Below are 27637 nucleotides of genomic sequence, written 5' to 3'. Positions count from 1 at the left end.
GATGATGACACATTTTGGTAAATAAGTAGGAAGAAAACTTTTGCTAATACCTCCAGTTTCATGTTTTTGCACTTAAAAAATATTATTTACTTAGTTCTTTTGCTAATGTACATGATTAAATCTCAGTACTGCAGGATACACATCTAATTTTCATACTTGGAAAAATAGAGTAAAGGCGATTCCAGTAAAATTTCTCAAAGTGGAAAGTGGAAATGGAAGGAACAATCCTGATCCATAGCTAGAGCTGATGAAGACACAGAAAATAAAAACAAAACTAAAATCCATGGTGATCTCTCTAAAAAGGCATGAAGGAGTGAGAGAGAAAATGGCACAGCATGAGTAAATACATCAAATGCAGTTGGGATAAATATAGATGGGTGGAAAATGATTGTAAGGGAAATTGTTCCAGGAATGTCATGGATTTCCAAGTAGGGGGATTACTGTGTGCAGCTGTTGAATGGGGGCTCATTCTTGAGGTCTCAAGTTCCACTTGTTGGGCAATAAAACCTTTTGTGTGAGTGACATGATATCTCACCTGGAGAAGCCAGTCATCTCACTCTTTTGGGGTAGGTGGGGCATAAGAATTAAACAAACGGAAAAACTTCCACTTCATTTTTTAGTTATTCTTGACCAAGAAAGTACCATTTCAGTCAAACTTTAAAGACTATTCTTAGAACAAGTGGTAACATTTTCTCCGGATTCATTTGTGTTTGGTTTTTCGTTTTAAATTTACACTACAAAGATGTTTTCCAAAATTTAGAATAATGCTTGTATTTGCTTCCCAAACTATTTTTGTGCCCTAGATTTTTAAAAAAGGTTTGAGAATCAGCTCATAATAATAAACAGATAAGCAAAGAAATCCTCTTTTAGGGAAATCTTTCTTAGGCAGTATTCAAGGAGCCCTCATTGTGAGTTTAAGTGGAAAGAAGTTTAAGGGAAAGTGATTGTTATTCCAAAGTGTATTCTGATAGCTATTTTGGCAAAATTATGAGACTTCATTAAAATAGCCTTTAAAAATTTTTTTAATTACATTATTAACGTGTTCTGTTTCTATAAATACACACAAGGTCAAAAGTGGTAAAATAGTGCTGTTTCTGGAGAGTATAAGAATATCAGTATAAAGGTGCTGTAAAAATGAATTGGGTATTTGAGATGTATACAGTGCACTCTGATGGTATGTACTCATTCTGAAACTTTGATATTGTAATCGTTCTACCCCTTCTATATTTTGTTATACATCACAGTCATTAGATCGCTTCATGATGTAGAGTTAATTTCAGCATATCTAAATATTATCAGTTATGAATGATAACTGGCGGTATAGTCGAGAGTTACAGCATACACAGTTAATGGTTACTAATTTGGTGCCTATTTTGCCAACTTAGAACACTCACTCAGAACTCAGAACAAAGCTTTTCACAAACATCTATTTCCCCCGTTACCCTTATCATAGCTCTATCGTTGGTGAAGATTAGCCTAACTGAACATGCCATCTCTATTGCTGTTATTTTCACGGGCTTGGGTGCCAATTACCGGTTCCCTAGAATTTGCTCGTAATTGACTATGTCCCACTATAGGTAACTCTGGAAGTGACAGGCAGCTACCAATGTGGTTCTCCCGCCTGTCGATTGGGCCTTGCAGGAAGCCCCGCCTCATCAACTCAGTCAAGGGCGGCAGTTGGCTCGGTGTCGATGAGTGGCGGGTTTTAGCTCCGCCCCGGCCGTCCGCTGCGCTGCCTGGGTCGGCGCCGTTTCCAGTTGAGAGATGGCGGCCGCCGCAGGTAGATCGCTCCTGCTGCTCCTCTCCTCTCGGGGCGGCTGCGGGGGCGCCGGCGGCTGCGGGGCGCTGACTGCCGGCTGCTTCCCCGGGCTGGGCGTCAGCCGCCACCGGCAGCAGCAGCACCACCGGACGGTGAGCAGGCGCGCCCGGAGGCTCCGGGGAGGGCGGGGCGGCGCTGGCGTGTGGGAGCCGCTGGCGGGCAGGCCGCCCGGGCAGCAGGCGAGTTACCTCAACTCCCGGCCGCTCCCGAGGTTGCCGGGCACCGGGGAGCCGCCGTGCCCTTCAGGCGCCTGCGGCGGCGACCAGGAAGGGAGGGCGGGCGGGAGGAAGCCGAGAGGAGGAGGAGGGGCGACGGCGGGGATGTTCCCGCAGGACTGGGGACACCAGGGCGGGGAAGGCAAGGGACTTGAACCTCTCCCCGATCCGCCCCCAATCTCGGTCCCTCCCTTCTTCGTTCTTAACTGCCCTGCCCCAAGTCTCGCGAACGGAGCCCGGTGCAAGTTGTCCCCTTTCCCTCCTCCGGGCGGGTTGGGGAGTCCTGAGTTGCCGCGGCTGCCTTGTGTTTGCCAGGAGCGTGGCAGTGCCATGCTGCTGGGAGCTGCCCGGGAGAGCAACCCAGGACCCCGGCGGGGCCGCCCCTCATCCTCTGTCGGCCCTGAGGGGACGGGCAAGAAGGAAAATCAAACTTTATCCCCCTCTGTGACTTCGTGTGTGTGTGTGTGTGTGTGTGTGTGTGTGTGCGCGCGCGCGCGCGCGCGTGGGGAACCAGCTCCCTCGAGATGGATGCTGCATTGCTTCAGGAGGCAAGCTCCAACCTCTCGGGTCCTTAAAGGTGCTTTCGGGGGTCCTTTTGAGGGCTGCTGTATAAGCGTGTTCACTCGTGCCTGAGGCGGGAAGGGTGGGCAGCAGGCACAGGAGAAGCAAATATGACAAGTTATTGGCAGAGGCAGAGATGTGGTGGTTGTATTAACCAGTTGTTGCTGGGTTTCATTGGCTGGCAGAGAAAGAGGATTTCTGTTTGAACACTCTTAGGTGAGTGTGTGTGTGTGAGAGACAGAGTGTGAGAGAGATTTCATTTTTCAATTCCAAGAGATGAATTTGTCATGGAGTTCTTGACCTAATAAGTCAGGAGGTTTCCTTCCCTTGGACTCTCTAGACCTGTATGTGTTGGTCTCTGGCCAGCTCTGAGGGAAGAAAAATGTAGTTTGTATTTCCTGGGGCTAAGTTGTATAGTGTGGTCATTAGAGGATCACTGCAAACAGCCTGATAGGAGAAACAATAGTACCTTCAACCCTCAATAAACACATCACCTGCCTTGTTCTGATCATAGCTCTTAAGAGGAAACTGAACTGGAGCTTTTCAGAGAGCATACTCCAAAGGCAATGACAACATCAAAATCAAGTGTCTGAAAGAGCTATGAAAACACCTAATGCTCTGCCAAAGCAAAGTTGTATTGTTCTTCTTAGTCATAGGTGTGGACCCTACCCTCATTCTTATTTGGCATACTGGCATACTGGCATATTGCTTTGATGAAGCTTTTGGGTGAGAGCCGAGCTTTTCCACAGTTCAATTTAATTTACATGTTTCATAGCTTCCAGTTAGGTGTTTTGTTCTTTTAAAAACGTAAGGCCACCCCAAATTTTGATTGCATTTTTCTTTACCTCCAACTATTTAAAGACTTCCCAAGTTGTCCTTAAGTCTGTATTTTGATAAGACATTTTCTGACTTTTCACAGTTTTTAAGATTGTTTGGGTGTGATAGTCATTGAGTATTTAAAAAAAATTGTGCCTTAAATAAATAAAAGAAAAAATAACTTTGTGCCTGTTATATTTTCCACGATGCAAGTTTGTCAGGCTGTGAGTGTCTCCCTTGTGGGTATACTTCATGAAAGTGTTCTCTGTGCTATTCTAGGGTGAGTAAAAGTGAAGTGCTGAATTTGTAACTGAAAGCACAATTAAAACAGTTATTTCTGAAGGGCAGGAATATTAAAGGAATGACTTTTAAATGAATTTAGAATGGTAAGATTTCGAAAAAAGTTGAACTTGATTATTTAAAATATGTAAACAGACTGTCTATTTTTCTACAATTCTTCCGAAGCCATCATGTATACAGCTGTTTCCATATGACAGTCTGTGATTCCTTACAAGACATTCCATTTAAAAGGTATTGAGGCCCAGAAAAGAGAGAGATTTGGCCAAGGTTACATTAGCTAACAAACAGTTTGGCCAAGGTTACATTAGCTAACAGTTTTAGGACTCCCACCCATCTGGGATATTCTCACCCCTTAATGTGTTATTTTTATTGTAAAGTGCAAATGCTCCTTTATGTCTCTTTCATCCCTTATAAAATTTACTGTTGTCTGTTAGGAAAGTATTGGTATTTCAAAACTCCATGAATGGGAATTCTCCTGTAAGTAGGTGTTGATTTTAGTACATATATTAGGTGAACAAACAACTTGCCAGAAAGAATAGATGTTCTGATAAAGGTCCCAGAGGGACACTAGGTTGACTCTGAATCTTGCTTGGATTGAATCTTGCTTGGGAGACATCCTGTGTATGTGCAGCAGATGGCAGTCTGCATTGGACTGGATCACAAATCCAGTTTATGCCACTTTTGTTCTGCTGTAGTAGGTATGGTAAATTACAATCAGGGGGGCATAACTGGTTACAGCACTGCTTACTTTTTTGTATGAGAAATGCCAAGTTTCAAGAATGAGTCCAAAGCAATACAGTAGTTCAGCTAGTTGATAAGTGCAATTATGAAGTTAGAAACATAGTTTGTCCCCTCCCCCTTCCCCATTAGTACATCATTCAACTGAGTAAATAACAGTAAAGGTGCAGGGGCTTATTCAATATTTTTAGCACCATCTAGTGTAATTTTTTTTTCTTCTCTCCAGCTTGTGACTGTAACCAAAACTTATGTAAATTATTTGTTGCATGCTTTTTTGTATGGTTAGTGAAAGTGGCTGCTATTTTTAAGGAGGATTCTTTGAAGAGGAACTGCCTTTCATTGTGAGCTGTGTAATTCCATTGCTAAAACAAACTGTCTTATCTCTGATTATGACAGCCTCACTCTTGGCATTTTCTAGCGGTTGAGGGCTATGATGAATTACTACATCTTTTACTTAGGTCTGTCATTGTCCTGTTATAGTTTGTGGCTGACCTACTCTACTTTACAGATCATAGTTCTTTGGCAATGATACTGTTTCAGCTTAACCTGAAAATTTTAACAGGTTACATTTCCTGACACAGAGGCAGGTCCTAATGCTTTAATTGAGCTCCTCATGGTCTGGACCACTCTTATGCCAGATTCATCCCAGCACTAATACTCCATTTTACTTAAGCCAGTCTCTGCACTGTCCCATACATCCATTCTAAACCTTTATGGATTTTTTTTTTGTAGCTGAATTTCAGCCTTTATCACCTCTAGCCTCTAAGGTCCATATCAGCTTACAGACTATGATGTACAACTCCTCTTGAAGCTAACATTTGCGCTTTACACATGAGGAAACAAACATAATAAACTGAGGAAAGTGACTTGTTATGCTTGTGATTACAAACAGACCAAGGATTAAAATTCCTTAAAATTTTTTTTCTTTTTTGATACAAGGTCTCACTTTGTGACCCAGGCTGGAGTTCATTGATGCTATCACAGCTCACTGCAATCTTGAACTCCTGGGCTCAAGCTATCCTCCCACCTCAGCCTCCTAAGTAGCATACGCCACCATGCCCAGCTAATTAAAACAAAAAATTTTTTTTTTTTTTGGTAAAAACAGGGTTTTTCTACCAGACTGGTCTCAAACTCCTTGACTCATCCTCCTGAAGTGCTATTATTATAGCCTTAATCTACTACATCTGGCCTAAAATTCCTTTAAATGGAGATGGATTCAAGAATTCCTAGTGTGAAGATCTGGCCTAAAATTCCTAGGCTTTCAGGGATAATTTCTTTTTTTTTCTTTTCTTTTTCCTTTGAGACCAGAGTCTGGCTCTGTCACCCAGGCTGGAGTGCAGTGGCGCGATCTCGGCTCACTGAGACCTCTGCCTCATGGGTTCAAGCATTTCTCTGCCTGAGCCTCCTGAGCAGCTGGGATTACAGGTGCCTGCCACCATGCCTGGCTAGTTTTTGTATTTTTAGTAGAGACGGGGTTTCACCATGTTGGCCAGGCTGGTCTTCAACTCTGGATCTTGTGATTCACCCGCCTCAGCCTCCCAAAGTGCTGCGATTACAGGCGTAAGCCACCGTGCCTGGCCATCAGGGATAATTTCTATAGTTCATTACTAGAAAAGTTTCTCTAAATGTGTAGAGAAAAAAGATTCCTAGTTTGAATCTCGATTTGCATAATTCCTGGTTCTTAACCCTTTTCTATTGTTTATTCTGTCCTCTCTGAATTCTGATGGGATTTATTATCTTCTGGACATGGATTGACACAGACATGTTTTCTAAATATTTTATTTGTGGGCACCTAATCTTACTGGGGAGATAAAGCAACGACGTGTATCTTATTATCTTTGTATCTCATAGACTCCAGCACAATACTGGGTACATAGGTGACACTCAGACAAGCGTGAATTAGCTGTTCACCCCTTTTTCTGCTTGCTAGGGGAAAGATATACCCTTTATCTTCTCTCCCTATCTCCCTGCCCCCAGTTTGGCTTGCCTTATAGCCTTGCTTAGGTAGCCACATCTGGAGAATTGCTTTAAGCTTAGTATTGCCAGTGTTGTCTTTGGTTGTATATTACACTCTTTATGGTGGAGTGATGGAAAGAGTTGGTACCATTGGATTAGCTCAGCCATGGTCACTAGCTTTCTGACAATAGCCAGCAAAAGTACAGTAATTACCCAGATTATTGTATGTTTGAATCAGATTCCACATTTGTTGGTTTATTCTATATTAAGATTTTGAGAGTTATGGATAAATACGTTTTTTTGGTAGAAACAGGGTCTTGCTATGTTTCCCAGGCTGGTTCTGTGATTACAGGCATGAGCTACCATATCCAGCACAAAATCTTGCTTATTTTATAACTCATAAAATATCTGAATGAATGAACTTGGATTTCTTAAGATTCTGATTATTTTAATTTTTAAAGTCCCAAGTGGCTCTTTTTAATGCTTCATGTGACCTTTTTCAAACATGAAATCTAAATAGAAAATACAGCATTAAGAGTGGTGTGAGTTGAAGGCAATACATTGGTAGGAAATCATTCAGATGGTGTTATCAATGAAGCGCTATTGTATATGATCATGGCCAGTCCTTCATTTCAACTTCAAACCCTAGGTAGCCCTAAAACAAAAAATGATTTGCTGTCAGCTGCTAGGATGTTTTTATTCTTATATTTTAGCTTTGTTTGTATCCCTGTAGATTTTCTTAAAAATTACTGTTTGTTTTCCTGTAATTAAGGTCAAGGTTACCTTTTATTCTTAAAGTACTTAACCTCAAATTCTTAAAGTACCTTACCTCAAAAACAGTCTCGATCAATTACTCTGATTTAGATCAAACTTGATAATATCTGTTAAAAAACCTTTTCTCTGTAGATTGAACACAAAAGGGAAACAATGTATTTATTTATTTTATTGCACTCTGTTAAATGCTTACAGTTAGAGAGCCTGTGTAAAAATGAAAGTTGGCCAGGCGTGGTGGCTCATGCCTGTAATCCCAGCACTTTGGGAGGCCGAGGCGAGTGGATCACAAGGTCAAGAGATCGAGACCATCCTGGTCAACAGGGTGAAACCCCGTCTCTACTAAAAATACAAAAAATTAGCTGGGCATAGTGGCGCGTGCCTGTAATCCCAGCTACTCAGGAGGCTGAGGCAGGAGAATTGCCTGAACCCAGGAGGCGGAGGTTGTGGTGAGCCGAGATTGCGCCATTGCACTCCAGCCTGGGTAACAAGAGCGAAACTCCATCTCAAAAAAAAAAAAAAAAAGTTGACTTCAAGCAAATTAATTTTATAAGTTTAGTGAATTATTGGCCCATAAACTGTGTACACACTTGAATCTTTTATATTGATAAAAATATAACTTCATAAATTATATGGTCAATTGGGTCTAAAGTGTACTAAAGCTGAACTTTTTTTTTTTTTGAGACAGAGTCTTGCTCTGTTGCCAGGAGCCAGGTTGGAGTGCAGTGGCGTGAGCTTGGCTCACTGCATCCTCCGCCGCCCAGGGTTCAAGTGATGCTCCTGCCTCAGCCTCTCAAGTAGGTGGGACTACAGGTGCGCGCCACTACACCCAGCTAATTTTTGTATTTTTTAGTAGAGACGGGATTTCACCATCTTGGTTAGGATGGTCTCCATCTCTTGACCTTGTGATCTGCCTGCCTCGGCCTCCCGAAGTGCTGGGATTAGAGGTGTGAGCCACTGCACCTGGCAAGCTGAACTTTTTCTAAAGCCGTTCTGGAGTAATTGGATGATATGACATTGCATTTTGACATTTCAAAGGTATGAACCTTTTCCAAAGGTTCTTTTATGACATTACTAATATTTATTAATCCAGAAGAGTGGGTGTTAATTTTTATGCTTTGTTCCTAAAGTTTTCATTTTTTTTTTTTTTTTTTGCTATTTATTATCCACTTTATTGTTTGGAGAGTGTTTGTAATAATCATCAGAAAATTGCTGAGGAGTACATAAGATGTTTGAGACTATAGAAGACAGTTAGAAAAGTACAGTTCTGAACTGTATTGCCTTGTAGGTGTCAATATAATTTAAATTTCTTTTTTGCCTTCTGAGATGGGTCTACTTTGTACCTCTTTTCTTTTCTTTCTTTCTTTTTTTATTTGAGATGGAATTTTGCTCTGGGTGCCCAGGCTGGAGTGCAGTGGCACAATCTTGGCTCACTGCAACCTCTGCCTCTTGGGTTCAAGCGATTCTCCTGCCTCGGCCTCCCAAGTAGCTGGGATTATAGGCATGCCTCACCATGCCTGGCTAATTTTATATTTTTAGTAGAGATGGGGTTTCTCCATGTTAGTCAGGCTGGTCTCAAACTCCCAACCTCAGGTGATCCACCTGCCTTGGCCTCCCAAAGAGCTGGGATTACAGGAGTGAGCCACCACGCTGGCCTGTACCTCTTTTCTATAGTAAGTAATGTTAGAGGATGTTTAAGAGCACTGTATTAATATCTCCTTTAAACTTTAGTTCAGAGAAAGTTAGTATGACTGGTAATTGTCAAATAATAAGAGAGCACATAGGTTAGCTTGAACCACCTGGCTTCTATAGATAAAGGAATAGATATAGAAGAAACTGTCTAAGACCTGAGGGGATTGTTTCTTCATTGAATTTTTACCATAACCCTAGGAGGGGTATTATCCCAGTTATATAAAGTGTCATAAACTGGTTTAGGGCTAGGGATGCACCGAAAGACAGGACAGATGTTTTGTATTTAAGCATAAGTCTGGTTAGAATGAAAACTGTACTGTTCTAGGTGTCAATGTCCTTCCTTTTCATTTTTGCTCCTTTAGCATGTTCCTCCTCAAGCATCTCCTGCAGTTTTCCTTCAAGAGATCTTGATGTCCTTCCACTGACTACATTTCTTAAATGTCTTTCCTCACCCTCCCCCAGGTGTTAGCTGTTAGCGGTCTCAGGTATTTGCCTCTTGGAAATATTGATAACTTAGTTTGGATTTCTAAAACGTCCATCCAGCCAGGCACTGTAGCTCACGCCTGTAATCCCAGCATTTTGGGAGGTTAAGGTGGGTGAATCACTTGAGGTCAGGAGTTCGAGACCAGCTGGCCAACATGGTGAAACCCCATCTTTATTAAAAATACAAAATATATTAGCCACGCATGGTGGCGGGTGCCTATAATCTCAGCCACTTGGGAAGCTGAGGCAGGAGAATCACTGGAACCTGGGAGGCAGAGGTTGCAGTTACCCAAGATCATACCACTGCACTGGGTGTTGGAGTAAGACTCTGTCTCAAAAAAAAAAAAAAGAGAGAAAAAGAAAAAACCTGGTAGTTATTGAGTTGCTTCTATACCAGATGCTTTTATAACATTCTCTAGTGTACTCTACAATAGTTCTTCAGACAAAATACTATTCCCATGGTACAGATGGAAAGTAAAGATTTAGAAAGGTTCGGTAACCTGGAGACATTCAGAAAATATGTGTGGAACTCCTACATTTTGTGAGGCACTGCCCTGGGGAGAGAGATGCCTTTGTGGTAGTTCTAAAGGAGTTCACAGTCTGGCCAGGAGACACTGTAAAAACAGACTATAAGTGGTTGTGCTTCTTTTTTTTCTAAAGAATGTTCAGTGGGAGCATTTGGGACCTACCTGTGAGACCTGAGGAAGGATTCACAGAAGAGGTCTTGCTTAAGAGGAAACATGTGAGGCCGGGCATGGTGGCTCATGCCTGAAATCCTAGCACTTTGGGAGGCTGAGGTAGGTGGATCACCTGAGGTCAGGAGTTCGAAACCAGCCTGGCCAACATGGTGAAACCCCATCTCTACTAAAAAAATACAAAAATTAGCTGGGTGTGGTGGTGTGTGCCTATAATCCCAGCTACTCAGGAAGCTGAGACAGGAGAATCTGGGAGGCTTGAACCCAGGAGGCAGAGGTTGCAGTGAGCTGAGATTGAGCTGCTGCATTCCAGCCTGGGCGACAGAGTAAGACTCTGTTTCAAAAAAGTAAATAAAATAAAGGGTATATTCTGTTTATTATACTTCTCTGAAGCTTTGTGCTGTAACTGAATTTTATGTTTGTTAATTAGAGGAATACTTTTGAGTAATTTTCTTTGACTTTATTCTCTTTAATTTTTCATTTTTATAATATATAAGTTGATAAAGAGCTTTCTAATGGCCTTAACTTGTTTTGATCCCTTTTGGAGACTATTACTGAGCATTTTATGATGGTCTTATCGCTTTGTTTTTTTTTTTAAAGTAGCCATTACTAAGCATGAAACCTTTTCTTAGTAAAATTGTAGCAGCCTTCCCCTCCACATTAGAAATGTAGATATATGAGATTCCTACTGCTCTGCTACTCCGGTGACTCAGAAGTTATAAAAATATATAATTGAAAACAAATTATTTGGAGTGATTCTAGCATTTTAATTGACCCAAGTATCTTACTAGATTGCTTTGTTTAGACAATACACATTCTTTCATCTTCTAGTTATTGCAGTACAAAAGTATAGGTATTTATTTCTTTGATAACTATAAAATTTTTTAGAGACATTATAAAGACATATCTTCTCTCTCTTTTTTTTTTTTTTTTGGAGAGAGAGTCTTGTCCTGTCACCCAGGCTGGAGTCCATTGTGGCACGATCTCAGCTTACCACAACCTCCACCTCCTGGGTTTAAGCAGTTCTTCTGCCTCAGCCTCCTGAGTAGCTGGGACTAAAGGGCACATGCTGCCATGCTTGGCTAAGTTTTGTATTTTTAGTAGAGACGGGGTTTTACCATGTTGGCCAGGCTGGTCTTAAACTCCTGACCTCAGGTGATCCACCCACCTTGGCCTCCCAAAGTGCTGGAGATTACAGGTGTGAGCCACTGTGCCTGGCCAGACTACAGTATCTTTTCTACTAGACGAGAGATTATATTTGTAATGCTGTTGGTGAGCCTTTTGAAAAAAAATTTTTTTTTGATAGAGTCTTGCTGTGTCGCCCACAAGACTGCTGGAGGCAGTCTCAGCTCAATGCAACCTCTGCCTCTGGATTTCTAGTGCTGCTCTTGCCTCCGCCTCCCAAGTAGCTGGGATTACAGGCGTGTACCACCATGCCTGGTTAATTTTTGCATTTTTGGTAGAGATGGGGTTTCACCATGTTGGCTAGGCTGGTTTTGCACTCCTGACTTCAGGTGATCCACTCACCTCAGCCTCCCAAAGTCTGGGGTTACAGGCATGAGCCATCGCGCCTGAGTCCCCTTTTGAAATCTTATGGAAACCAAGGATTGCTGTACCATCACAGAATATTTTTATTATTAGTTTTCTGAGATAGTTAAATAAATGAAGAGATGGTCATGGTGAGTAGGGTGTGTGTGTGTGTGTATTTCCCACCGAAACAAAAGTAATTGAAGAGAATTTGGTGCCAAGTGGTATAACAGTAACTGGGTCTGTTTCTTTGTTCCATTAACTTGCTTTTTGATCTTGGACAAGTGACTTAACCATTTTGGTCTTAATATTTTTGTCAGTTAAATAAGGATACTTGATTAGGTGAACCTAAAGGGCTTTTACTTTTTATTTTATTTAGTTTTTTGAGATGGGCAACTATGTTGCTCAGACTGGTCTTGAACTCCTGGGCTAAAGTGATCTTCCTGCCTCAGCTTCCTGAGTAGCTGTGACTGCAGGCACGTATCACCACGTTCAGCTCAAAAAAAGCTTTTAAAATTATAAAACATGTATTTTTATATAATACTTTGCAAATAATTATGTTATTTCATTAGGTGGCTTGTATAAAATCATAAACCCAGGTATTATTTGCTTATTCTCACAAGGGCCAAGAGCTTGAAATGTAGAAAAACAGCCTTCAGGTTCCTCTTTAGGACAGTTTTCATAATTATTTCTGACATCTTAATGAACAATTTACCTTGTATTCCCCTTAAACAGTTCATTATGCCTTTAGTTTCATCTTTCACCTTTGTTTTCTTTTCTCTATTCCAATTTGCTGAAAGGAGTGGAGGAAGAGGTGAAGATGTGGAAAGCCCAGAGAGTTGGAGAGTTGAGAGAAGGAAGAAGCACTTAAGGCCAGAGTGTTGAAGTTAGATGGGACTGTGCTAGTAATTTATTAATTTCGAGCTGTACCTTGCCAGCCTGAAGCAGAAGATGTTTTATTTTGTAGTTACACTATAGGAATTCTAAGTGTGAAAACCTTAAGTGATTAGTTGCCTGCAGTAGTCTGTAGGTATAGTAGCCCTTAAATTCTTTCAGCTCTGTGAACTGAGCCTAGTATAGTGTCAGTAACACACAAACTCAGTCCATGTTGGTTGAATGAGAGTTAGTGAGTTAACTAGTCCTAGAGACTGTTGTCTAAATCCTTCAACCCTGTAAGTAACACAGCTGTAGATCATCTGTTCTCTGTGCCCAGATACTACAGTGATGGGAATTATGGGAATGTCAAGAAGGAATGACTTCTGTTTGATTCATGAAGCAGCTAATACTCTTAAAACAGTTCCAATTGTGCTGAAACAAGCAGGACTATTTAAAATGCTAGGTAAAAGTAGTAATGGAAAAAAACTGTAGAGCTATTATGTTAAAAGTAATTTAAGCCAGTCTTAGTGGCTCACACTTGTAATCCCAGTGCTTTGGGAGGCTGAGGCAGGAGGATCACTTGAACTTAGGCTACGGTGAGCTTTGTTTGCACCACTGTACTCCAGCCTGGGTGATAGGGTGAGACACCCTGTCTCTTAAAAAAAAAATTGAGAAATGGATTCAGTGGCATCTACCTGGGATGTATTGGTGGGGGTGTGGGCCATGCTAGGCATTGTGGAAGAGAGAAAGGAACTATTTGAAAGAGGTGCTGCCAACTGTAGATTCTTTCTGTATATATATATTTCCAAAGAAGACAGATTTTTGGAAGTATTTATTTTGGAACTAATCTTCTGTATTTCCATTCTGCCCCCACCGTATCCTGTATTTTGCACTGCCAGAATTCTGATAGCTGCCATGAAGCAGGGCTGTGGCAAGTGGCCAGTGTGATAAAAACCTATTTTTCATTTCAAAACAGAATATAGATGTCAGAATACTTTAAAGAAGTATTTAAAGATAGATTGAGTGGAATGGAAGAAGTAGTAAAAACCTAATGAGAAGATTGAAAGTTTTCATTTGCTTTTGATGGCATTACATTTTTTTTTTTTGTAAACAGGAGAATATCAACTTATGTCTCTCTTGATCTGTTAGTTTCTCTCTTTCCCCCTTTTTCCTGATATTTGAGTGCTGGTGCTAGACACTGCTGAATAGACAGGAAAAATGGATTTTCTGGTGTTTTTTTACTTTTAGAGGGGGCTCCTACGATATACTTTGTGTGAGTATCTGACTAGATAGAGATGTTACTAGTTTGGTTTTATTTCTTTATTTTTTTGTTTTAACCCCAAAGAAAATAAAATCTTGTTTTCTTTTTATTTTCAGCTGTCACTTAAATGTTAAAATGCCATCTAACTAAGCACAGTTGAGATAGTAAAATAGAATTTTAGTGTAACATATTACAGAATTTTGGAATATTCATTTACTTAATGGAGAGCCGAACTCCAGTTAGTGCTTTCTTTAATTTTAGTATCTCATCCTGTATTGGTATTTGACTCAGAATGAATTCAAGTTCTTAGTGTGGCCAATTGCCACAAAATTGGGTGAACTTTAAATATATAATGGTTTTCTTTTCTTTTTGAGACAGTCTCGCTCTGTCACCCAGGCTGGAGTGCAGTGGGGTGATCTCAGGTCACTGCAGCCTCCGCCTCTTAGGTTCAAGCGATTCTCCTGCCTTAGCCTCTCAAGTAGCTGGGACTACAGGCATGTGCCACCACGCCTGGCTAATTTTTTGTATTTTTAGTAGAGACAGGGTTTCACTGTGTTAGATGGTATGATCTCGATCTTCTGACCTTATGATCCGCCCGCCTCGACCTCCCGAAGTGCTGAGATTTGAGGTGTGAGCCACCTTGCCTGGCTAATGGCTTTCTTTTTAATGATTTCTAGAACCATTTTTTTTTTTTTTTTGAGACGGAGTTTCGCTCTTGTTACCCAGGCTGGAGTGCAATGGCACGATCTTGGCTCACCGCAACCTCTGCCTCCTGGGTTCAAGCAATTCTTCCACCTCAGCCTCCTGAGTAACTGGGATTACAGGCACGCGCCACCATGCCCAGCTAATTTTTTGTATTTTTAGTAGAGACGGGGTTTCACCCTGTTGACCAGGATGGTCTCGATCTCTTGACCTTGTGATCCACTCGCCTCGGCCTCCCAAAGTGCTGGGATTACAGGCTTGAGCCACCGTGCCCGGGCTGATTTCTAGGACCTTTAACATGAAAAAGTGGAAAATGAAAGGAAACTGTAATAGATTTCTTGCCCCAAATGGGTATTCTTTGTAAGATGAAAAGTAGAGACAAGCTGAGACCCTGAGTTATGGATCCAAAGGTCACATCACAGCCAGCATTAGAAAGTCACAGCACTAGTGGAAGAAAAGGCTGAAGTAAACTACTAATGGGAATATTCTCAAAGGAGCTCACTTGGAAAGGCCATTCTATCACCTGAGTTTTTTTTTTCTTTTTTGGTGGAAGTGGGGTGGTCCTTCATAAGGAAATTACATGTTCAATCAGATATACAAAAATAAATCTTTTATTTTTAAATTATGAAGTATGTCATATGTATAAACAGAAGTGGAATAATGTATACTCGTTAGCTTGAAAAGTTAAACATTGTAATTATAATTGCTGCCCCCAAGTCCCCTTCCTTAGTCTTCTCTTCCAAAAGTAACATTCTCTTGAATTTGATGTTTGCCATCGCATGAGTGTGTTTATCCTTTTGTTACACACACACACACACACACACACACCCCTTATATAGTTTCATAAGAACGTTTTAAAACCTTGTGCAAAACATATTACACTGGCTGGGCGTGGTGGCTCACGCCTGTAACTCACACTTTGGGAGGCTGATGTGGGTGGATCACCTGAGGTCAGGAGTTCGAGGCCAGCCTGGCCAACGTGGTGAAACCCCGTCTCTACTGAAAACATAAAAATTAGCTGGGCATGATGATGGACACCTGTAATCTCAGCTACTTGGGAAGCTGAGGCAGGAGAATCACTTGAACCTGGAAGGCGGAGGTTGCAGTGAGCCAAGATGAGGTTGCAGTGAGCCAAGACTGAGCCATCGTACTCCAGCCTAGGCAACAAGAGCAAAACTCCATCTCAAAAAAAAAAAAAAAAAAAAGGTATTACACTGTATGTATCCTTCTGCAAATCTTTTTTTTTGAACAGTCTCTCTTGTCACCCAGCCTGGAGTGTGTAGGCATGATCTTGGCTCACTGCGACCTCCACCTCCTGGGTTCAAGTGATTCTCCTTTCAGCTTCTTGAGTAGCTGGGATTACAGGCGTGTGCCCCCACACCTGGCTGATTTTTGTATTTTCAGTAGACACCGGGTTTTGCTGTGTTGGCCAAGCTAGTCTTGAACTCCTGATCTCAAGTGATCCACCTGCCTCAGCCTGCCAAAGTGCTGGGATTACAGGCATAAGCCACTATACCTGGTCCTTTTTTTTTTTTTCTTAATACTTAAAAAAAAAATATTAGGCTAGCACAGTGGCTCACACATGTAATCCCAGCACTTTGGGAGGCTGAGGTGGGAGGATTGCTGAGGCCAGTAGTTTGAGGTTACAGTGAGCTATAATTGGGCCATTGTGCTCCAACCTGGGGACAGAGCAAGACTCTGTTTCTTAAAAATTAAAAAAAAAAAAAAAACCAAAAAAAAAAAACTTACTTAGTTGATACATGTGGTTCTGGTTCATTCATTTTTAACTGCCTTGTGGCGTTTCTGTCTCTATTCTATATATTTAAACATCTATTGACTGACAGACTTTTTACTGAATATTCTGGGGGACAGGAAAGAGGAATTTATTATGTCATTTTTAAAGTTAGACTAGGAATGTTGTTTTGACTTTCAAAAAAGCCAGTTTCCTTTTTTGGTGTGGAATGTCCTCATTTATCATATTCCTGGGAAAATCCTTTGTACTTCCTGAGAGAAGGCAGAGAAGAAGAATGTTTTATTACACAGTTGAACATGTCTTGTGCAAAATGCAGAGCAGCATCTGCCACAATCCAGTGAGCTAGTAGGGGATTGAGCTGCTGCAACAAAAGCCTGGGTTACTAAAATTCTCAGATTTTTCAAGTGCAGACAAGCTGTGGGTGGAAATTTGTTGGCATTAATTCATTGTTTCTTCTCTGTGTGTTTGGAATTATCTGAAATTTGGGTACTATATGCTTTATTTTGTAAAAGGAGATGTGCCTTTTATGGTAAAAAGGCTGTTCTTGAATTGTGTTATGGTTTCATGGGGCAAGCACAAGAAAAAGATGTAGGTATGAGAGGACACACTTTTTGAGACAGATAGTTGGTGTGAAATAAATATTTGTTTTAATAATAAATCTTCTGTATGCATTAGTCAATGTATATTCTTACTTTGAAGTCATTGTTTTAAAAAGACAATCTGATAAAATTTTTTATCTTCTCAATTTCATGCTGTTGTCTTTCATTTCCAACATTCTTGATAATGGTTTGAGCATTTTTGCAGAGTACATGGTGCAGAGCTTCATTCAGGTTGTCCCTCCAAATGATTTGCTATAGTGCATTAACCAGAAATGCTGAGGTAGCAAGGGAAACACTAATAAATGGAATGGTTTCTGGGGACTGTAGGCAAGCAAACACAAGCCAAAATTAAAAAGAAAACATTAGTTAGGCACACAAGATATAAGTCTGGCCAGATATGCTATTAACAGTGAATCTTCCATTTTCATTAAATTGTTTGAGAGCTGTACAATTTGAAGATTGTTAGAAATGGTGACCAATTTGAAGCATATTTTAATTAGAGATTGTATGATAGTCTTTTGGCTAAAACATAATTAGAATGAAAAGATACTTTTGCTGCTTTTATTCAGTGCCTCAGCAATGATTAAACTCAGCTGCCGATTTGTTTCTTCCATTGTTCTGAAGGGAAAGAGTGCTGAATGGACCTCCAGTAATGGAAGAGGTTTTTTATTTTTGGTAGAAATGATTACATGGAATGAGGAAAGAGAATATTGCTAATTCAGAATGATTTATTTTTTCACTAGTGCTGGTTTTCTTGCAACTACATAAATTATGCTTTTGTAATAATTTTCACAAATTATTTTACCTTTGAAAAGTATAGGTATGGGGAGAAAAGATAGTGATATGTGAAAGGACCTTTTGCATTTTTTTTTGTTTTGGAGTGGTTTCTAATCATTTTCAAACAGAACCCCTAAACCAGAAAGTTGTGTGGCTTGGCAAATGAACCACAATTTTTAAAAAAAATTTAGTGCACCAAGATTTCTAAATTTTGTAAATTTGTTTCTGAAACTAGTGAAAGCCTGAAATTAGTGGATAGCCTGTCTTTTTTTATTTAAAAAATTTACCTCTTCATTGTTTATTAGGGTTCTATCAGTTTTTTTAATATTCCAGAAGCACAGAGATGGGGTGAAAAATTTTTTCCTTCTTTTTGTTTTTTATTTTGAGTTGGAGTCTTGCTCTGTCGCCCAGGCTAGAGTGCAGTGATACAATCTCGGCTCACTGCAACAATCTCGGCTCACTGGGTTTAAGCAATTCTCCTGCCTCAGCCTCCCAAGTAGCTGGGATTACAGCCCCCCACCACCAGGCCTGGCTAATTTTTGTATTTTTAGTAGAGACGGGCTTTCACTGTGTTGGCCAGACTGGTCTCTAACTCCTGACTTCATGATCTGCCTGCCTCAGCCTCCCAAAGTGCTGGGATTATAAGTGTGAGCCACTGTGCCTGACCAATTTTTTTTTTCCTTCTTTAATCTAAAAATATTTCTTTTTTTTTTTTTTTTTTTTTTTTTTGGAGACGGAGTCTCACTCTGTCACCCAGGCTGGAGTGCAGTGAGCAATCTTGGCTCACTGCAACCTCCACTCCTTGGGTTCAAGTCATTCTCCTGCCTCAGCCTCCTAAGTAGCTGTGATTACAGGTGCACTGAACCCAGCTAATTTTGTATTTTTAGTAGAGACGGGGTTTCAACATCTTGGCCAGGCTGGTATTGAACTGCTGACTGCATGATCTGCCCACCTCAGCCTCCCAAAGTGCTGGGATTACAGGTGTGAGCCACTGTGCTTGACCCTAAAAATATTTCTAAAAGAATTAGTTTACGAATTGTTACTTCAGATCTGCCCCCACCTTTTTTTTTTTAAAGAGATGGGATCTTGCTTGTTGTCCAGGCTAGCCTTGAACTTCTGGGCTCAAATAGTCCTCCTGCCTCGGGTTTTTGAATAGTTGAGACTATAGGCACACATCACCACACCCAGCTAACTCCCAATTTTTATATCTGTTGAGCTTATTATGTGATGATCAAACATTTTATTTATTTATTTTTGAGATGGAGTTTTGCTCTTGTTGCCCAGGCTTTAGTGCAATGGTGGGATCTCAGCTCACCACAACCTCCGCCTCCCAGGTTCAAGCAGTTCTCCTGCCTCGGCCTCCTGACTAGCTGGGATTACAAGCATGTGCCACCATGCCCGGCTAATTTTGTATTTTTATTAGAGACGGGGTTTCTCCATGTTGGTCAGGCAGTCTCGAACTCCCGAGACCTCAGGCAATCTGCCCGCCTTGGCCTCCCAAGGTGCTGGGATTACAGGCCTGAGCCACTGTGCCCAGTCCAAATATTTAATACTTTATTTCTGAAAAAAGTATTCCAGAATTTCTTAGAGTCAATCTAGACTTATTCTAGATTACAACTCTTTGTTTTAAAAGTGCTCTCTTGTCCTAAGGGTCACTGCAATAATTAGTGGCTAAGAATGACCTAAACTAGGTCTTTTTAGACTCTCTTTTCTTCTTTGGCATTATATCCTGAGGTACCCACATTAGCAGGCTCAGGAGGGCCTTTATCTTTGACATTTACTTTACTTTTTTCTATTTTTTTAGGTCTTTCACTACCATTCCTACAGTGATTGGCAAGATATCGTTTCCACCTCACTCTCCATGTACCATGCCAGTGACATCTTAGCTGCTAGAATGTGGAGCTGGCCTGTGGGAGTCAAGTAAGTGCCTTTTTTACTATTTGGCATGGTTTTTGCTTACTTTGCAAAGCCATGTAGAGGAGCTTCTTAAGATTAGTTTTTAAAAAGGCACTTGCTTGATCCTTGTGGGCTGGCTCTTTGCTCCAGCCTGCTGTTGAACACCTGGTAGCTAACATGGGGCTGACTTTAGTGAGGTGACTGTTGCACAATGGAATATTTTTACTATGGTAGAACCTAAGGGATGATAGATCTGATGTTAGCCTGTTTAGACCATATTGGTGAACAACCCCAATAAATCAGAACTATGCTGTCTCAGACAGTTACTCTGCCTCCTGGAAATTTAATAGGGTATGGATGACCAAGGGTTTGCTGGTATAAACCAAGCAGATTGCATGGAAACAGGGCAGCTCTCCTAGGAAAGGCAATGACCTTTATCTTAATTAATTTGGCTTAATATATGGAAGAAGTAAAGGTTGATGTTAATCAGGTGTAGGTTTCTCTGTTTATCACTGAAGTTGATAAAACCTGGTATCTTACTTTTGCAGGTCATCCTGTAAATTTTGCCTGTATAAATTAACACATCCCCTGTATGTCATAACAACCATGTAAGGGAGAGTGTTTTCCTGCTCTGTCTTAGGTATTGGTGATGTGACCTGTTCACGCAGGGGAAACTTGAACACTCGCAGGTATGTGAAGATCATGATTCATAAGCATTTTCTCCCTGCAAGCAAAACAGTTTATTTTGGTGTGAACTCATGTGGTTTTATGAAATCTATATTGCCAGTTGATTTTTCTGCCCCCTATTACTGTAGAACAGGTGTTGACAAACTGTAGCCTAAATGGTTGCTTGATTTTTGTAAAGAAAGTTTTATTGCAACGCAGACATATCCATTTGTTTACAGATTGTCTATGGTTGCCCTGGCACTGTAACAACAGAGTTGAGTTTTTACAACAGAGACTATATGGTCCATAAAGCCTAAAATATTTATTATTTGGCCCTTTAAGAAAACATTTGCCAACTCCTACTAGAGGCAGACCAAACTTCAAATTGTGTTTAGAAATAAGCTTGCTAGAACCACAGTTGTTTTCAAATTGGCTTCTATAGAAAAAACCAGGAAAGCCAGGACCTGTGTCATAATGCTGACTAGCAAGTAAATATTTGCAGTATGTATAGTGGTATGGTTACTAATACAAGGTTAATGAAATGGAAAGCTATGATGGCAGTCCAGCTTCTTTATCTTTTATTTCATTCATTATATTCTCTCTCTTTCGCACTGACTCTTATCTCTCTTTCTATTTTGCTTTCTCACTGGGTGTAGGCATTCATTCAGTTACAGGATATTATTATTAATGGATTCTCTAAAGGTTCATATGCTGGGCATGATGGCTCACATGTGTAATCTGAATGCTTTGGGAGGCCAAGTTGTGAGGATTGCTGGAGTCCAAGAGTACCTGACCAGCTTGGGCAATATAGTGAGGCCCCATTAAAAAAAAAAAAAAATTAGTTGGGCATGGTACCATGCCCTTCTATTTCTGGCTACTCAGGAGGTGAAAGGATTGCTTGAGCCCAGGAAATTTGAGGCTGTAGTGAGCTGTGATCACACCATTGTACTCCAATCTGGATGGCAGAGCAAGACCTTGTTTCTGAAAGAAAAGAAAGGACCTTCAGATTTACCTCAAGGTAAATGGAAATTGAGGACCAGAGTTATTCAGGGATCACAGAGCAAGTTAGTATCCTACTACTGAAACCAGAGGCTAGGTCTCCTGCCTGCTTTCCTAGGGTTCTTACACCATATTAGAGGATTCTTGTTTTTCCTACTAGTTGAAAGGTGCAAAGGCTATTTCCTAGCCGTGCGCTCTCTCTTTCTCTCTTTCTCTCCCTCTCTCCCTCTCTCCCCCCGCCTTTTCCCCTTAAGTAAAAGCAAAGACTCAATGATTTGAACTACAAAGATATGGTTGTTAGAGTATGGGTCTTACGTGGAGTTTGGATGCTTTTATTGTTTGAAGATAACTAGGGGATTGCTTGTTAATGAGTCACTAAGTGCTTATAGTATATACTCAGAAAGCTTGGCTTAGATGGAATAAAAAAAGAAGTTAGAGCCCTTGTTCATAATTTTGAGGCTAGGAGCAAAACTAAAATTGGCATAGATAGAATTCTTTCCTCATGTATCTATGTATCTAAGACCATAGTTGGAAAGTATATTTGTATATGTGTGTGGGTATGTGTGTCTAACAGCTTTTAAAGTGCATCTGGATTGCATTCTGAAAGGAGTTTAGCAGGTGTATCACAATCTGCAGATTATGTTGCAGAGTTTTAATTGGACTTTTAAAAATAAATTTTATTTTAGAACAGTTTTAGATTTACAGAAAAATGGCAAAGATCATACACGGAATTCCCATATGTCCTTCATCGTCTCCTATTATTAACATATTACATTACTTTGGTACATTTGCTACAATTAATGAACCAATCTTGATACATTATTATTAACTAAAGTACATACTGTATTCAGATTCCCTTAGTTTTTGCCTACTGTTCTTTTTCTGTTCTTGTATTAAACAAATTTTAATAGCATGTTCGTTGAAGTAGAGGGCATTTATATGATCACCTGAAAGTTAGGCTAGTTCTGAAGTCCCTTTCAGTTTCGAAGAGTCTATTTAAATGAGTACACTAGGCAAAGTTAGGACTTGTAATGTTTATATTCTCCTGTAACGTGGGGAAAAAAATTGTTACTTATTGATAGTGATGGCTCTTCAATTGTTTGTAAATTTTAGCATCATCAATTTCAGAAAGGACAAGATGGATTTGGTTACTTCTGTTATTAAGTATCATATGCTAAATTACTGGTGAAAACTTTCCAAAGTAAATTGCCTCCTTTGGGAATGATGTGGATCAGCTATCCTACATCAATAAGTTTTCCCCTCTGAAAGTAGTTTTGGGGTCTGTACCTTCTGTTGAATCTATTAATCACTCGTATTTGCCTATGAAGTTTTTTTGTTTGTTCGTTTTTTGAGACAGAGATTCACTCTTGTTGCCCAGGTGGGAGTGAAATGGCGCGATCTTGGCTCACCACAGCCTCTGCCTCCTGGGTTCAAGCTCTTCTCCTGCCTCAGCCTCCCAAGTAGCTGGGATTACAGGCATCCACCACCACTCCTGGCTGATTTTGTGTTTTTAGTAGAGATGGAGTTTCCTCCATGTTGGTCAGGCTGGTTCCCGACCTCAGGTGATCTGCTCGCCTCAGCCTCCCAAAGTGCTGGGATTACAGGTGTGAGTCCCCACACCCAGCCCCCTGTGAAGATTTTAAGATACTTTTCTTGAAAAGTTCATTAGTTATTTACAAAAGTTGAACACATGCATGCCCTATGACTCAGTAGTTCCATTTTTAGATTTATACAAAACAGAATTATGTATCTATATGCACCAAAAGACATGGACAGAAATGTTCATGGCAGGACTAATAGTCCAAACTGGAATTTTCCAAGTGCCCATCAACAGTAGAATAAGGGGGCCAGGTACGGTGGCTCACGCCTGTAATCTCAGCACTTTAGGAGACTGAGGTGGGCGGATCACTAGGTCAGGAGTTCGAGACCAGCCTGATCAACATGGTGAAACCCCCATCTCTACTAAAAATATAAAAATTAGCTGCGTGGGGTGGTGGGCACCTGTAATTCCAGCAACTTGGGAGGCCGAGGCAGGAGAATCGCTTGAAACCAGAAGGCGGAGGTTGCAGTGATCCGAGACTGCGCCATTGCACTCCAGCCTGGGTGAAAGAGCGAAACTCCATCTCAAAACAAACAAAAAATCAGTAGAATAAGTATATAATTTAGACATATCCACACAATGATTATTAAACGGTGATCAGAATGAACAGATTATAGCTACATATAAAAATACATGGTTCTCACAAGTAGCATGATGAAAAAAAGGAGCCAGACACTAACAGCACATGATTCCATTTATATAAATTCAAAAGCGGGTAAAACTAATCAATAGTGTCAGAAGTCAGGAGATTGATTACCCTTGTTGGAGAATGGGGAGAGTGTTTGACAGAGGGTATGAAGGGGGTTCCTGGGGTGCTAGTAATGTTCTGTCTCTTGGTTTAAGCATTGGTTACATGGGTGGGTTCATTTTGTCAAAAATTATCAAGCTTACACTTTTTCATTTGCATGTTACTCAAAAAGTATATACAAAAGTATTAAAAGTATTAGCAATTCTGGAAAAAAATCACATTTCACTGTTAACATTTAAAGGATATATGGAGAACCAATTGAACAAATGAAGCTTTTAGAATATATGCTCTCTATTCTCACTCATAGGTGGGTGATGAAAAATGAGAACACATGGACACAGAAAGGGGAGTACTAAACACTGGGGTCTATTGGGGGGAAAAGGGGAGGGCCAGTGGGAGGGGGAGGTGGGGAGGGATAGCCTGGGGAGAAATGCCAAATGTGGGTGAAGGGGAGAAGAAAAGCAAAGCACACTGCCATGTGTGTACCTACGCAACTGTCTTGCATGCTCTGCTCATGTACCCCAAAACCTATAATCCAATAAAAAATTAAAAAAAAAAAAAAAAAAAAAAAAAGAATATATGCTCTCAGAATTATAGGATTATCAATGTACCATTGTGTTACTGGAGCGTTACAGTCTTATTTGTGTTATAAGAAGAATAAAGTAGTTGATGTTAATGATCTCTTTTTATTGTAACCAGGTTTTTGGGATGCCCCAAACGAGGACATCTTTTCTTTTTGGTCTGTTTTGAGTCACCAAGTCAAAACGTTCATCTATTCTTTTACTACAGTAAAGAATGATCAGCCAAGTAGTTGTGCCTTCGGAATATTCGTGTGTTTATGAGTGCTGGTATGTTTTCCTTCCCACTGATTGTTATATCAGCAAATGAGCTGCAGTCTTGCATGTGTGTGTATTTTACATGTTCTTTTGGCTTTTAAGGTATCACTTCACACGTAACCAGAATTTAGAGTGTTTTTCCCAAACAGAGCCCTTTTTGTGACTTATTGTCACTTTTGGTTTTTCCAGTGACTTGAGGATAAATCACCTTAAGCATTTATCTTTTGTATTAGAAACAATACAATTATATTATTTAGTTATTTTAAAATATACAGTTACATTATTATTGACTATAGTCACCCTGTGGTACTATCAAATTGTAGGTCTTACTCATTCTTTTAATTACTTTGTACCCATTAATCATTGCCACTTCCAAAGAATTTTTGTTGATTGATTAGTTTATTGATTGAGATGGCAGTCTTGCTGTGTTGAACAGGCTGGTCTTGAGCTCTCGGCCTCAAGTGACCCTCCCACTTCCGCCTCCTGAGTAGCTGTGACTGACTACAGGTACAAAATACTATGCCTATCTAATTAAATTTGTTTTTGTAGAGACGAAGTCTCACTGGGTTGCCCAGCTGGTCTTGAACTCCTAGCCTTAAGTGATCCTCTCACTTTGGCCTGGGACTACAGGCATGAGCCACTGTGCCTGGCCAATAATGTTTTTGATAACCAGTGACTGCTTACTAACTTTCAGTTTGTGTGACATGCCATACGTATATGATTTTATTTCATTTATTCTGTGCAACACTCCTGTAAAATAGGAACTGTAATTTCTACTACTGAAGAAATAAAGACAGGAAGTTCTACATAAATTGCCCAAGCTAGTAAGTGATGGAATTAGGAATTCAGGTATACGTCTGCATACTTCCCAGTTGTAACCTCTGTTTCCCTATTCTCCTGAATGGTGTGAGTGGATTATTCCTTAATCGCCAGGTACATTCCCACTTTTGTTTTAGCTCTTTCACTTTGCAGATCCACTGCCTATTAGGCCCTTACTCATCATCTACCCATCCTTCAAGGCACAGCTCAAGTCCCATCTGTTCAGTGATTTCTTCCTCCCTGACTCCAATTTATAGAATACTCCTTAGTCCTGTCACACATTTTCTACTTTCACTGCTTTGTATCTATCTTTTTTTATATGGATGCTTTAGTTAAAACTTTAGATTGTAACCTCCTCCTTGAGGAAAGGGCTTGGATTATGGATTTTACTTGTATTTTCTGCAGTGTCTTATAATGTAGTAGATGCTCACTAAATGTATATGTTGATCAGTTGAAATGATAATAGAATCCTTAATAGCTGAAGATATGTAATGTGTATCTAAGACTCTTGGTTGAGCTTCTTGAAGTACCTTATACATCCAACTAACAGTCTTAATTCAGAACTAGGAATGACATGTTTCGGTTAGAGTTAGATAACGTTTTCTGGATAGGAAGCTTAGTAATTGTTGCTACATACTGTTCCAAATCAGAATAGTTCTTTGTATCTAGAGCCTGAACCAAGAGCCAGTGTCTCACAACAGGGAGAAGTAACCAATTCATTGTCTCACCACTGGCTCTTTGTTCAGGCTAACAGTGTATCTCATCTGGATTAAATAAAAAGCTTCCTAATTAGTCTCCCTGCTTTTGTCCTTTCTTCCCTGTGGTCATAACTCAGTAGTGGAAATGTTGACTTCAGGCAGAAGGAGACTTACCCAGTAGCTTCTGATCTCACTCAGTAAAAGACAAAGTTCTTCAAGTGGCCTATAGATAGTGACGATAAACTGGCTCTCTGGAGATGGAAAAGCTTCTGATTTGTAGCATTTGCCTGTTTTCCTGGTATAATTACTCCCACTCTGGCTGATTCAAAGTTCTAGAATGTACAGCAATCTGCTCTCCAGCCAGCGTCGGCTTCAGCACATCACTGTTGAACATTTGGCTCCCTGTCTGACTCCCATCTGCTGCCACTTTCCCTCTTGGCCACTCCATTTTGTAATACTGACCTCCTTGCTATTCCTCAAGCATGCTGAACATGCACCCACCTCATAGGATTTTTGCATTGCAGTTTTCTATCATTAGAACGCTCTTCTCCTGAATATATGCAGGTTTTCTTATTTCTTATCCCTCTCAAGTCTCTGCTCAAATATTGTATTCTCAAAAAGGTCTTTCATGATCTCCCTGCATGAAATTTTTATTTTATTGGTTGTTCGGAGATGATTTTAATATACACAACAGTGTTTTTGTACTTGTCTGATGCCGTGCTGTAGTGATGCATTACTGCTATTTCTAGGCTGCGTCTTCTGTGGGTGGATATAATGGTTATATTTGCTGTTGAGACTTAAAAAGAAGCATTTCATTTTGTTTGTAATGAAAATATCTGTGATATGTATAAACAAATCAGTTTGGAATTCTTACTGGTAATTGCAACTTGAATTACTATTCGCTTAAGCTCCTTATGGGGAATGCAATAATATTTATGGTTAAGTGTATGTTTGGTAGTGTATTGTTCTCACAATAACATCATTGTGGGTTTGAAGATCTGTGCTAAGTAATGAGAACATGGAATTTATACGTTTTATTTGAATATAAAGTGGGTTTATAAGGAATTTTTAGTATAAATATTAAAATACATAGATTAGTATAACTTACTGATTTATTATATTTTAAAAAAGGTTCAGGTGCCTGTAATCCCAGCTACTTGGGAGGCCCAGGCAGGAGATTTGTTTGACCCCGGCAGGTGGAGGTTGCAGTGAGCTGAGATTGTGCCATTGCACTCCAGCCTGGGCAACAAGAGCAAAACTCTTGTCTTAAAAAAAAAAGGTATGTGACTTCTTAAGAACTAGATGCCACCTTTTCCCCTTAACCTCAGCTGTTTCTTTTTCTTTTCTATTTTATTAAGGAACTTTAACCTTCCACTTGACTTAGTCTAGGTGTAGCCAACATTACAGTGAGGTAACAAGATTAAGTTGTAGTTATTGCCACTTTCTTCTTTTTTCTTTTTTTTTGCACTTAACTTTTTTACAAGCAAAGTTCTAATGTAACCAGAGATGAAAACCTGATAGCTATAGTTACTTTTTAAAAATTAATCTTTCAGGGGTAAGTATGATAACCCATTTTTGGGGGGAGTTTGATTTATAAGTCAAAGAAGAGAGTAGCTTGAAATGAAAGTTGTTACTTCTTTTCAAAGATGATTAAGAAATAGAGAAAAAGTCTATTTCTTTTTCTATGAGGCCTTTTGTTACTTTATTGGGTGACATTTTAACTAAAATTTGCATTATTTCTCTCCTCAAGAGTACTGGACATGGGAGAAAAAGTCCCTTTTCCTTATCAAAGCTTAATTCCCTTTGTTCTATTACTGTTATCTTTAAAAAGTTT

General features: G+C 40.1%; 1 protein-coding gene across 5 annotated transcripts in view; it reads left to right on the top strand.

Moving 5' to 3' along the window:
- Positions 1–1749: 1749 nt before the first annotated feature.
- Positions 1750–27637, top strand: part of MCU (mitochondrial calcium uniporter) — a 208500-nt gene continuing 182612 nt past the window's right edge. For 2 of the 5 annotated variants that reach the window (XM_078345616.1, XM_002756251.6), the window contains exon 1: positions 1756–1911. In XM_078345616.1, coding sequence (XP_078201742.1) covers positions 1765–1911 — 147 coding nt within the window. In that variant the 5' untranslated portion in view covers positions 1756–1764. Of the gene's footprint in view, positions 2612–19345; positions 19462–20077; positions 20127–20985; positions 21121–24149; positions 24289–27637 lie in introns of those variants that run through there. The other 3 variants (XR_013524920.1, XR_013524921.1, XR_013524919.1) reach the window with 3 other exon arrangements.

This window comes from Callithrix jacchus, chromosome 12, assembly GCF_049354715.1.
Source record: "Callithrix jacchus isolate 240 chromosome 12, calJac240_pri, whole genome shotgun sequence".
NCBI classification, from domain to species: Eukaryota; Metazoa; Chordata; class Mammalia; order Primates; family Cebidae; genus Callithrix; species Callithrix jacchus.
This window is presented reverse-complemented; position numbering and strand designations above follow the sequence as displayed.